We start from the raw sequence: 12,509 nt of genomic DNA on the forward strand, positions 1-12,509 counted from the left end.
GATTTTTCTATTTTCAGACTACGTAGCCCTCTTTTTTTTTGTTTTTCCTTCATCGCTAAAAAGAAAACCTATTATTATCGAAAGCCCATTAACTCTTTTTAATAGTCCATTATTGTAATTCTTCTTTTAGTCCGAGATCGAGTTAAGTTCCGCGTCCATTCGTTCAACCTCCGTAGCCGTGATATCGGAGGGGGTAGGTGGCTGAGGAAGGCTTTTCTCAGCTTCCTCCTTCTCCTTAGCCTTGTTGGCCTTCCGAGTATTAGCAGACTTAACTGCGCGGTCGCGGTTCGCCTTTTTCTTAGCGTCGTCATCCACTGAAGCCTTAGCGCTGGTTTTCTTTGCATCCGTGGCCGCAGGCTTGCCACGTTGGCGCTTCGGGCGAGGTGAGTCTGGAGCGTCCGCGCCGAAATCCTCATGCTGCCTCTTCCGCTTGGCAGGTGCAGTAGAAACTAGCGACTCTTGCGAGGAGGCCTTGCCTCGACTAGAGCGCCGAAGCGGCGAGGGCTCGTCGGCGTCGCTCTCCTGTGAAGGGTTGCCGTCGTTGTCTATCGGCACAAGCTTGTTAGTTGAGTAATTTCTAACGAGTGAACGTCCGTCGGATGGTATAATTGAGCCGTTGCGAGCACGTTCTCCAAGGCGAAAGGCGGGGCGGCCGAACATACCGCGACCTTTCTTGCCTTGTCGACCCGACGTCTTGCGCGGCCCTGAGGGCTTCGACGACTCCTTCTTCGCCTTCTCCTCTTTCTCCTTCTCCTCTTTTTCCTTGGCGTACTGTGCAATAAACCTAGACTCGCCAGGCTGTTTCTTCGCAGGAAGTTTCTTCGCAGGCTGAGCTGGACGTGGTGGAGGAGCGGAGAACGTGGTGGCCGGGCCCGGGTTATTGTCGTCATCTAAGCAGTTGTCAGCGAATATGCCTACAACAAAGTACTGCAGCTATGTTGACCATAGTCAACATAGATGGACAATCACTAACCCAAGATGGGATCATCGGCTAAGGTAGCCTCGGTGGTATCGTGACTCTTCTCATTCTCCGTCGCAGATGCTGCGGTGGTCTTCTTGGACACGAAACGGTCCAGGGTTGCCTGCTTGTTGCCGTACTCGGGGGTGGCGAACGAGTTCGAGAGGCCACTAAGAGGAAGCTGAGGCCGGTAACGCGTAAGGATATTAGGACGGCCTATATGTCATGTGGTTAGTAAAACGTGTATTGGAGTTTAAATGCTTGGGGTTGCTGTAGTGGGCAAGGGATGTTGACCATGGTCAACATAGGCGGGAATGTCGGAAGCAACTTACCTTTCATGCAGAAACCCTTTTCGGTTTCCAGGTTGTCTTTGGCAGCGAGATCACGAGCGTTGTCCCACTCGTGCCTCGGAGAGCGGAAACCATAAAGACGAGTGTAGTACTCGATGCACTGGTTCACCTTAGCATTTTCAGTGCTGTCCTCTGCTTCCGCCTTGTCATCGGCGGTCTCGTCCTCGTTCTCGTCCTCCTCGTTGTCGTCGTCGTCAGGCTTCTCTTTGATTCGCGCCTGCGAGGCTAGCTGGGCTAAGGCTTTTTTAGTTGCCCTTGCTTGCAGAACTTGGTCGTAGGTAAAGTCCACCACGAGAATGTACACATCGACGATCTTTGACTGCCCCACTCGCCATAACCGACCTATGATCTGATCGATGGTGGCTAAGGACCAGTCCAGTTCCAGAATAGCCAAGTGGTGGCATGCAGCTTGCGCGTTGAAACTCGTAGACGCTGTGCGGCTAGAGCAGAGGAGAATTTTGACTTCGTCGGCCGGGTCGTTGAACTTTGCCAGGGCCGATTGCCTCTGCGGTTGGCTAAAGGCGGCGCGGATACTGTAAAAAGGGATGCCTAAGGTGGTCAAGAACATCTCAATCTCAGTTAACACCGCCGGCCAGACGGCAAACACCATCAATTTGTGGCCGCCTTCGTAGCAAACATTCTGAATGATGCCGCACAGGTCCTGCAGCTTGACTGAGGAAGAGGCCATAAGCTTGGCGCGGAGGATACGGCTGTCGTGGGGTGGATAGCCTGGCCGCGGGCGCGTGATCCGGTGGTAAAGAGAGTACCCAGCGTCGTCCTTCGAGGTGTACGTCGCCAGCTTAGCGGCGGTTATCTCCTTGGGGTTTTTTCTATAGGCGTCTAAAACAGGGTCGAACACCGCGTGACAAAGAAAGCGGTGGGCGTGCATGTTGAGAACCCCACTCGCTTTATCATCGTCTTGACGAGCCTTCTTCTTGTCCTTATCTTCGAGCTTATCGACTAAAGAACGGTGTGCGGCTAAGTAGAGGGCGGCCTGCTCAGCGTTCATGCGAAGCTCTCGAACGGTGACCTTGAAGGGCGGCACGGTCCCAGCGATGATGGTGGATTGGTTCTGACGCTTAAATACTTGCCCTTTGACGCGCCGGAGCATTATGGCCGAGAGAATTGGTCGGACCATCACCTGAATGCTGCTGCTCGTGATGGAGGCCGAGCCAATGATGCGACCGTAAGCGGATGGGTTGAGAAATTGTTGAAAGGGCCGGAGGGAGTGGCCCATGTTGACCTTGGTCAACATGCCCGTCATCTTCTCGTACTTATCGAGGTCGACAATCTCGTCGTGCTCACTTTCTTCGTCTGAGCCGGCGTCGAAGTTGCTATCCGTTTCGCTGCTAGGGGGGTTCGAGGGGAAGCTACGTTTGAGGCACTCCCAGAACAAAGTGAGGGGGCCTTTCAAATCGTATAGGCGATTCGGGGTCGGGGTAGCGGTCAAACACAAGATCTTCTCGGCGTTTAGGCGGCGGATAGCGAGATTCGTCCTTGACCTAGCGTTTTTTGCCATGTGGGCCTCATCAAGTACGACGAGGCCGAAAAGTCCTTGCAGAAGTGAGCGCATGTTGCGAATTTGCTCTTCGCTCAACCTTCCGCCGTCTTCATCGTCGCCGTCCTCAGAGTCTGAATCGGAGGGCTGGGCGGGCCTGCGTCTCGAGCGCTTGGGAGTCCTACCAACGGTGGCGTGTTGTAGGGATCGAAGACGAAGCGTTTGGTACGTCGTTATGAAGATATGCCGTTGGGTGTTCGGGTCGTTCGCGTCCAAGGCATCGACAGCCGCACGTAAGTCAGCTGCGTTGCCATCAACCAACTCCTTAAGGTCGGTCCAATCGGAGCGCGCCTTGTCGCCCATCCAGAGACGGGCGACAAGGGACGACTGAAGGCCCATCTCCGCCCTCCATCCCTGCAGCGCGACGCTAGGAATGACCAAGAGGGTCGGCTTATAACGGCGGGCCTGAACGCGAAGGTGCTCCAGCGTCAACGTGTTGACGGGCTGCAGGCGGGTGAAGTCGTCAACGAGGGTGTCTGGGAGATCTTCCTTCAGTGCTTGTTCCTCTCGTTGAGGCAGCAGAGCTTGGGCTTCTTCCTGGCGGATGGTGCGGTTGTCCTTCGGCGCCGATTTTGTAAGACGTTCCCCAACCGTGGGCAGTAAGACCATGGTACAGACCGCTTCAGCGGTCTTGCCGAGACCGACATCGTCGCCAATGATGCCGCAGCCACCACCACTCGTGAGCATGATAAGTGCCCACGCGACCGCAGGCACCTGGTAGTCCTTGAGATGGCGAAAACCAACCTTCCACTCATTCGGGACTTTCGGGTTGAACTGGAGGAGAGAACAGGCCTCGGCGAAGTCAGGCGCTTCGCTGCTGACGCTGTTTATAGCCCTCTGGAGTTCCCAGAAAGCCTCGGTCTCCAGCATCTCGTCATCTTTCTCGGGATGCTTGGTTTGTTCGACTGTGGCGGACGCCTGATGCCTGGCAACCGCGATCTCGTCGGTGTGATTGAAGGAGTGTGCTTCGTGCTCGGGCGGCGGCCAGAGCAACTGCTTCTTGGCCTTTGCACCCATTGAGAGGAGAAAGGTTTCGATGGTACGCTCGGGTAGCCTAGGCAAAACCTCGTCCGGGATGGGGTTGCCGGAGACCCGCAGGTTGTCTAAGAAAGAGAGATCGATGGACCCTAGGTCCTGCAGTGCCTCGGCTTTCTCCTGTTCTTCTGCGGCAGCCGCGTCGAGTTCCTCCTGGTCCTCTGCTTCTTCGGCGAGCATGTCCGGGTTGTTGACCATAGTCAACATAGCGGCCTGCCCCTCGTCGCTGAAACGACCTGCGGCCTCGGCGTCGGTGAGCAAATATGGGAGCAGCGCCTGCTTTCGCTGTGCCTTGGAAGTACCCTTTTCATCGTCGTCCTTCGATTTTTGTTTGGACTTCCTCCAGTGTCTAACAGCCCAGAGTGCCCGGGACCAGCTTTCGGCTGTGTATCCGCCGATAAAGCCGTTCGCTCCGTCAACGTCGTCGTCGGTGGCCTTGGGGAAGCACTCGGGGTGAAGCCTCATCAGCGTAAACATGGGGATAAGGTTGGCGACAACGGCTCGGCATGGGTCGTTGGACTGCATAAAGTCCTCTTCAAAGGATTTCCCTGTAAAGGGGAGGGTCGTCTGCTCGAGGAACTCTGCTGTGACGGGCTTCTTCTGAGTGGACAAGCGCACGATGTCGAAAACGCGGTCAATAGTAACGATTCCCTGCTGCTTGACAACGGCATAGTCGCAACCATAGTTTGCGGTACGAGATTCGTCCCACGTCTTAAGCAGCTTGTCTACGCGAGGATCCGCGAAGAACTCCTTCAGTTGACCGGTATGTTGAAAGCCGAGATAGCCGGCGAGAAGAGCGCCGTTGTTTTCGAGTCGAACAGCGTGAACGATTCGGACGCCCTTCGGATTGGAGCTGGCCTTTCTTTTTAATTCCATGGGAGGCTCAGGCTCCGGGACAGCGACAGTCTCGTCCACATTCTTCTTCGTTTTTTTCCCAGACGTGACCTTCGCCTTTGGGGCAGCGGTTTCTTCATTGTCATCCTCATCATTCCCAATCGAATTCTTCTGCGACGCTTTGGCGGGTTTGGTGCTCTTCGACGTCGCGCTGCGACCCGAAGCGGCGCTCTTCTTGGGTGGCATCTTTGCTGGAGCGGGCAATGTTGACTACGGTCTACAAATGTGGTCCGTGCGGGCGGCGGTGCTTCTTCCGGCCTAGCGCATTTTAGCTTCAGCTTCAGTGTCAAGCGCGAGTCTGGGCGCGAAAACTTTCGCCCNGCTGTGACGGGCTTCTTCTGAGTGGACAAGCGCACGATGTCGAAAACGCGGTCAATAGTAACGATTCCCTGCTGCTTGACAACGGCATAGTCGCAACCATAGTTTGCGGTACGAGATTCGTCCCACGTCTTAAGCAGCTTGTCTACGCGAGGATCCGCGAAGAACTCCTTCAGTTGACCGGTATGTTGAAAGCCGAGATAGCCGGCGAGAAGAGCGCCGTTGTTTTCGAGTCGAACAGCGTGAACGATTCGGACGCCCTTCGGATTGGAGCTGGCCTTTCTTTTTAATTCCATGGGAGGCTCAGGCTCCGGGACAGCGACAGTCTCGTCCACATTCTTCTTCGTTTTTTTCCCAGACGTGACCTTCGCCTTTGGGGCAGCGGTTTCTTCATGGTCATCCTCATCATTCCCAGCCGAATTCTTCTTCGATTTTTTCCCAGACGCGGCCTTCGCCTTTGGGGCAGCGGTTTCTTCATTGTCATCCTCATCATTCCCAATCGAATTCTTCTGCGACGCTTTGGCGGGTTTGGTGCTCTTCGACGTCGCGCTGCGACCCGAAGCGGCGCTCTTCTTGGGTGGCATCTTTGCTGGAGCGGGCAATGTTGACTACGGTCTACAAATGTGGTCCGTGCGGGCGGCGGTGCTTCTTCCGGCCTAGCGCATTTTAGCTTCAGCTTCAGTGTCAAGCGCGAGTCTGGGCGCGAAAACTTTCGCCCCGGGTTCTCTATCGCGCAGAGCGATGCAGCCTTACCTGAGTGAGGTATCGGGGTTCTAAGCCCTCGAGAATCGATATTTTTGGGTGGCGAAATGCGTGCGAACGTGTGTTGTCGGGTAAGCGCAGGGGTGGTAGGCTGCGTGTGGCAGATCGCGGCGGTGTTTGGTTTAGGGCGAGGAACGGCGCAGCGACCCGGCATATTGCGCCGCATTCTTCAGGGTCCACGGCCCTAACGCGATACGGCTAGCGTGGTTTCGGTCACGTGCGTTATGTTGACCTCGGTCAACATCACCCGCCAAAGCGCCAGGTTGGAGCTGCATCAAACGTGCACCTATCGGCCACGAACGCCCGCGCTTCATCAAAACCGATCGCCGGTATGCCGAGGGGCCCGAAGACTATTGAAGAAAAGCGGGCGACTGCCGCTGCTCGATCGCGTCGGTATCGGGAACGAAAGAGAAAAGCCCGCTTGAAAAATCAGTCGCCAGCACCCGAAGTGCAAGACACCGAAGAAATCTCACCCACGCAAGGCATTTCTGATGGTAGGGTATCACCTGAAGTTGGTCCATATGCTAGCACGTTGCTACGATTATCTACTTCGCCTTCGGTTGCGTCGTCTTATTCGCCTGCGCGCGAGACAGGCCCAGAAATGAACGAAGCTCGAGCGAGTAACGTTTCCTCGGAAGGTTCACATCATGGCGCCTATGGCCCGAATGCAGAGGATGTAGAAGCGTCCAGTCTTCTGGAAAGAGATAGTGGTAACGAGGTGAGTACCACGATAACTGGAATATCTAAGGATATTGCTGTGTTGAATTTTAGTCTTAAATTCTTCCTTTGCATTTGCGCTGACTCTGGTAATAGAACGAGCCCTTTGCGCAGGGTAGTGAGGTTATGTTGACCAGGGTCAACATCGCCCCAACTGGTGGATCGTGCTACCAAGGTGACGCAACGTCTCCAGTTAGTAGTGATCAGAACGATGGCAAATTTGACGATGGTGATGGTCACTTCGGCGATGTCGAATCTGATGTTGATGGCTCTTCTACTTCTTCGTTATTGAGTGGGATTACTCCCCTGACAATGACGTCCGCTGCTCACCCCATAATGGAAAAGCAAAGTGCAGCCGGTAATTCTATGAATGATGGAGACTTCATGCCAAGCTCATCGTCTGCGTCTACTTCATCCCAAACAAGCGACGACGACACCGATGATATCTCTTTCATTGAAAACACCGAGCAAAGTTTGGACGAGCCTGATCCTGATTGTGCCGCTCGAGACCTCGCAACGGACCTCATCCAACGAGTAAAACACTCGGACTGCATGTGTGGTGAGTCTAATATTATTAGCTGCTATAATATATTTACCAATCTAATACTAAAGCGTTTCGCGTTCTGTAGACGATTCCCCCGGCGACAGACCCCTCAACGGATCGTATTCTCTTCGCGCTTTTGTGAATTTCTGGCGCAACCGTATAACCAGTAATCTGGACACCGGTGTCACCTGTTTTCCCCTGGAATTCGACGGAATGATCCCCGCCCAACCGTCCGGACACCCGACCAACGAAGTTCCGTGGGAAGAAATACTAGCGGGCGGCGGGGAAGGAGAGAACCCTTTGCCAAGTTTGAGTTTACTTGAATCCGAACTCGAGGAAGAGGAACTACGCGACGCACCAGTTGGTCGATCTTGGGACGTGGATAGTTTCATCGCAGAGATCAACGGCTTATCTGCTTACCGCGAGGGGTTTAAACTTGCCTATCGACCACCATACATGCGGTCAATCAAACAGAATCAACGCGTTCTTATACGGTCAAGGAAACTGCATCGCACTCGACAATTACGACTGGGAACAGGAACATCTTCTTCTACGTTCTACAACTGCCATGTTTTCTTTCCTAATATGCCCGTTTGGAACGAAGAGGTCCACGTCAGTGACGTTTTCCAGAAGGAGTGGATCGATCGGATAGTTGCCCCTTCCTTAAGATTAGTCTGTCCGCCTGACGTCGTCCAACACCACCCAGTAAGCTTCCAGGATGCAGACAACAAGTCTAAGGTTAGGCGTCAAGACTTCGTGTCTGGAACAAGCGCAGCGATAGACGTGCAGTACACGATTCCTTCTAAATACCTGGCTTCTTTCTAGAGTGAAGTGGAAAAGGCGGCCCGGAACTACACCGGATGCTCTAAAGTACCACGGGACTCGTTTCAGGGCTTGTTTCTAGTTGTCTCGGGCCATAATCTTAAGCTGTCGATAAAGCGTCCGTCACTGACGGAGGCGGTAAACGACTTCACACAACACCTACAAACACACTTCTTCTACAACGACGCCTTCTTTCCAGCTCATAGTTGCTGGGTCGACTTAGCGGTTGAAGATACACCCTTAGAGCCGGGCATCACTTTACTACGAAAGACAAAGTGTCTTAATCATTGGGCCGATCAGCTTGCGTGTCCTGGGGCATCTTCAAATCGTTTTAAGACCCGATCGACGTTCTACCATTAGTCACTCACGCGAGACGCCGGGTCTACATCAGTCGAGTTAGGAGAAACAAACCTGTGGCGAAAGCAAGCTGGCATAGCCTATGCAAAGGCGTATAACATACACAAAGAATTATTCGCGTCACCTATTAAAGGGCACAGCTTGTTTAAAAACCGACTATTTGAGGGCCTAACGTTGTCCCAAGAGACTCTAGAGGATTGGTACAAAGCCAATAACCGGTTCGGACGTACTGCGCAGCAGAACCTACGCGAGTTGCTTCGAAAAGGATATACAGCCTCTAAGAAGCATGTTGTCGATGCTCTCCACGGTTCTCAAACGTACAGCTTTAGTGTCCGACAAGAATACCGCTTTCGACTCGATATTCTGACTGCTGCCCTAAGCAGAGAACGGCTGGCAGATAGGGGCACGATGTTGACTACGGTCAACAACACCGTACCCTCGGTGGCAGAATCCACCACTGCTCATAAACCGTTTTAGACGTTGTCCACGCCAGACGCTAATAATTTTACTACGTACCAGCTTAACCGTTGGCTCTACTGTCTTAAGGCTCTGGCGAGTCAGACAGTGCATAGAAGCGGATCTATATCGCAAACGCCAATGGAGCAGCAATTAGTAAATGCGGTTATGGCTGCCAGCATAGTGCGTATCGCGTGTCTCTCGCTCGGTGGCGACCCTAAAGATTTCAGATCTATATGGGTTTCGAGGCTACGCGGGAAAAGCGACGATGATTCTAACGAGGATTATTCTGAAACTGGGAGTGACTCTAAGCTGGCGGTCTCACGTGGAATTCCGACGAGACGTCACATTAGTCTAGGGCTAAAAGATTACGTCGAGCGCTACGGTGTTGCGTGGTTCCCTTCCAAGCATGTTCTATGGCAAGGCGCTGTCCCACGGTACACAGAAGAAGCACAAAGCAAACTAGCGCTCTCCGTCAACATTTTACGTAGGTCAAAGAAGAACGAAAAAACCCAGAATGAGATGGAGCGTCAAAACGCAACATTCATTACCTTCCGTCATTTCATCCGCGCGAATATGGACGAGGAGAACGTCGTTCTGGAGTTAGCCGCCGGCTTAGTAATCAGGGAATTCGTTCTAACCGTCATCAACTCGCTAGAAGATGATTGGCTGAAACACCGTGCGTGCCTAGAAGCAGAAATACTAAGAGAAGCCGAACGTTCAGATAGTAGCTTGGACTACTACTTCCCTTCTAAGAACGAAACTTCTAAACGGGATAAATTTCTAGCCATCGGCCGCTTCGGGCAGAATCTCTCGGACTCTGAAATGGACGGGCTCTGTGGTTTGTCACTTAAAATACTCGAACGGCTGCTTAATTATAGCCCGCGGCATGTATTAGCGCGTCGACAACCCCGGCGTGGGTCTCAACGGTTTCCGGTAAACGACGGAACATAGAAAGAGAAGATAAGGCATCTATTCGATGTCTCGATAACACCTAAATGGAAAAGTACGCCGTTTCGCCGACTAACTACTAAGCTTCGAGCCATATTACAAGATAAACTCCCCACCATGTCTATCGAGAAATTCGACGAACGGCTTATTACAAAGGCCTCCATCTATCTTCTTGCGGTTCCTCAGTTCACGTTCGATTCGTTACTACCGAGGCGACAAGGAATACAACCGATATACGCTATCGGTTTCATTACTACCGCCTTACCTGAGTCTCTACTACGAGATATCATTCGGGACATTTGGCATATTAAGAAGCCTAGTCGTAGGCATATCTTTCAACTTCAAAGCCAATCCTCCACCGATAAAACGTGGACGAGAGTCACTTTAACACCTAATATAAAGCGGGCGCTCCAAACCGCTTTTAAAAATGGTGATCTTAATACTCAGTACGAATGGAGAAAATCGGATTGGGGTCAGCTGGATGACTATCAAGATAAGTCGATTATTTACCGGCGAAAGGATTTTCATTTAAATTCTATTTTTAATCAGGTTGTTGCAGAATTTCTTTACGAGATCGAAATGTCTCTTTTTCAACCTTTATTATAATCGTTTACTGCTCTTTTTTTATTACTTTCTATATCTCTCTACCGGTTATGTTGATCTTAGTCAACAAATTTTTTATAATGTATATAAATTAATCTCGTCACCTTCTTAGCCTTCTTCACGATACACCTCACTTTCTCTTGCCTCATCTACGAGTTTTATAGCACTCTACCCACCTAAGATACGAGTTTCTCACCTAAATCCCGGCTTCTTCTACCGAAAATATAAGTAAAGAACCTAAGCGCGCTCCATACTCGACTTATACTACGGTATAAACCGCTCTTGAAGTGAGGCCAAAGTGAGGCCAGATAAGGCCAAGGCCAGAATGGTGTAGCTTAAAAAAAAGGTTGACCTTAGTCAACAACGCCTGCAATCGACGTAAAGCTGTTGCTAATAAATCTCTACAAATAACAGAAGAATCGGAGGCCTCGTACGATCAGACGAAGAGGCCTAATGCCCTTCAGCTTTTAATGGCAACATCAGCGTCTAGCAAGAAGTTTCCGAAAGGCCCTAAGCGTGTTTTCGTGTCACGAGATGCGTCAAAGGACCAGCCAGCGACACAGTCTACTCATAAGCGAAGACGTACTAGCGAGTTGGCTGCTTCCGATTCCTCTCATCCTGCGCCGGGCTCTTCTAAGTCGCCACATCTATCATCATCATCATCATCATCATCATCGTCTACATCAGGTCTGCTTAAGCCGTTGCGCTTATCGCCTACGCCGGGTCCCTCAGAACCTCTTCGTCGATCACCGGGGTTGGGTTCTTCTAAACAGCGACAAACACCTCTAACGCCCAACGATACGTCTAGCGTGTCTAGCGTTCAGCGTGATCCCAACAAGACCTTTACAACAGTACCGATAAGCAACTGGGGTATGCTAAGCAGCAGTAAGATATATTAGTTTATCGGCTCCAACATTAACCCGAAACTCTTTCGTCAGAACACTCCTCACTTCTCTGGGAACATGGATAGTCCTTCGGACTAACAAGGGTGCGAAATCCTCTTCATTTTCTTCTTCATTTTCGGGCGGGAAATAATTGTCTTGGGGGTTGGCTGTTTATGAAGTTATGCCTACGATATTAACTACGGTCAACATCCACTGCGCTATTAGACTTCTTTAAAAAGTAACACAATTCATACAACGGATCAAACGGATTAAAATTGAATGAAAGATGTTGACTACGGTCAACATAACGCTACTAGGAAGTGCAAAAAGTCTAGCGTCTATCTAACCTAATGTAATTCTAAATCCGTTCGTCGTCGTCTTCTAGCGGTCTATCGCCGCTCATAACCATTCTTTTTATCCACTCGCAGGTGTGTGTGACGCATCGGTTCTGTCCTATGCCTAAGTCGTCGGTGTTGTACCAAACTCCTAGTAGTGTCGCCTGGGCTTCTGCAAAGGCCACGAGTCGTTGTTAATAGCCGAGTAGAACATCCCTTCGTCGCTTTGAAGCCGCGTCTGGCACCGGATCGCAGTCGTAGATAAGCAGGTGCTTGCCTCTACCTTTACTACCCGTAATAACTACAACTCCCCAGCAGTGCCACACCTAGTCCTACTAGTTGGCAGCCACCGTGCTTTCCACTATCGTCGTAAACAGTCCGAGCTATATTCGTTTACCATACTTCTTTCCTTTCTAGAACTCGGTAAATGTACTTATCTCGTTTACGTTAAGTAGGTAGGGGGTCCAGTTTACGCGGTCTATTCCGGTGTGAAATACGACTAGTCTTCCATAGACGAATAGACCACCTAGGTAGCCTTCGAATTATTCTAGAAATGCGTAGAATTCTGGGGCAGGGGCTTTCGGATCGGTGGGTCCTAAAATAAGGTAGAGGGACGTGTCTTCGTCGTAAGTCGTTTATAGGCTTTGCGACCGGTCTTCTTATAGTAGAACACTATTCTTTAAGCCTTCGTATGGCATTTTAAAGGATAGAAAACTAATCAAAGTCCCAGAGTAACGAAGTAGGTAAAGATTAGTATATTTTTCATGCGGTTAGTAGTGCGCCGCGCATTCGCTTAAGGACCCCGCGTCACGCTTATTTTCGCGCAGGGGCCAGCGTCACGTTTTTCGCGCAAGGGCCAGCGTCACGCTTTTCCAGGTAGGCTTCCAGTGCGCCGCGCACTGCGCAAAGGGCCAGCGTCACGCTTTTCGCGCAAGGGCCAGCGTCACGCTTTTCCAGGTAGGCTT

At 51.5% G+C, this 12,509-nt stretch overlaps 2 protein-coding genes across 2 annotated transcripts; one reads left to right on the forward strand and one right to left on the reverse strand.

Moving 5' to 3' along the window:
* Window positions 1-126: 126 nt before the first annotated feature.
* Window positions 127-5,697, reverse strand: BKCO1_670001 (helicase; the record flags this gene model as incomplete). Its single annotated transcript, XM_020278321.1, has 5 exons — window positions 127-545; window positions 663-890; window positions 974-1,174; window positions 1,291-5,005; window positions 5,152-5,697. 5 exons carry the CDS (start codon window positions 5,695-5,697, stop codon window positions 127-129), a joined length of 5,109 nt encoding a protein of 1,702 aa, XP_020126287.1.
* Window positions 5,698-6,206: 509 nt separating this feature from the next.
* Window positions 6,207-7,961, forward strand: BKCO1_670002 (uncharacterized protein; the record flags this gene model as incomplete). The annotated part of the gene is made up of 3 exons (XM_020278332.1): window positions 6,207-6,593; window positions 6,689-7,151; window positions 7,222-7,961. The coding sequence occupies 3 exons, from the start codon at window positions 6,207-6,209 to the stop codon at window positions 7,959-7,961; spliced, it is 1,590 nt and encodes a 529-aa protein (XP_020126319.1).
* Between the last annotated feature and the right edge of the window lie 4,548 nt (window positions 7,962-12,509).

This window comes from Diplodia corticola (assembly GCF_001883845.1).
Source record: "Diplodia corticola strain CBS 112549 chromosome Unknown scaffold67, whole genome shotgun sequence".
In the NCBI taxonomy this organism is placed as follows: Eukaryota; Fungi; Ascomycota; class Dothideomycetes; order Botryosphaeriales; family Botryosphaeriaceae; genus Diplodia; species Diplodia corticola.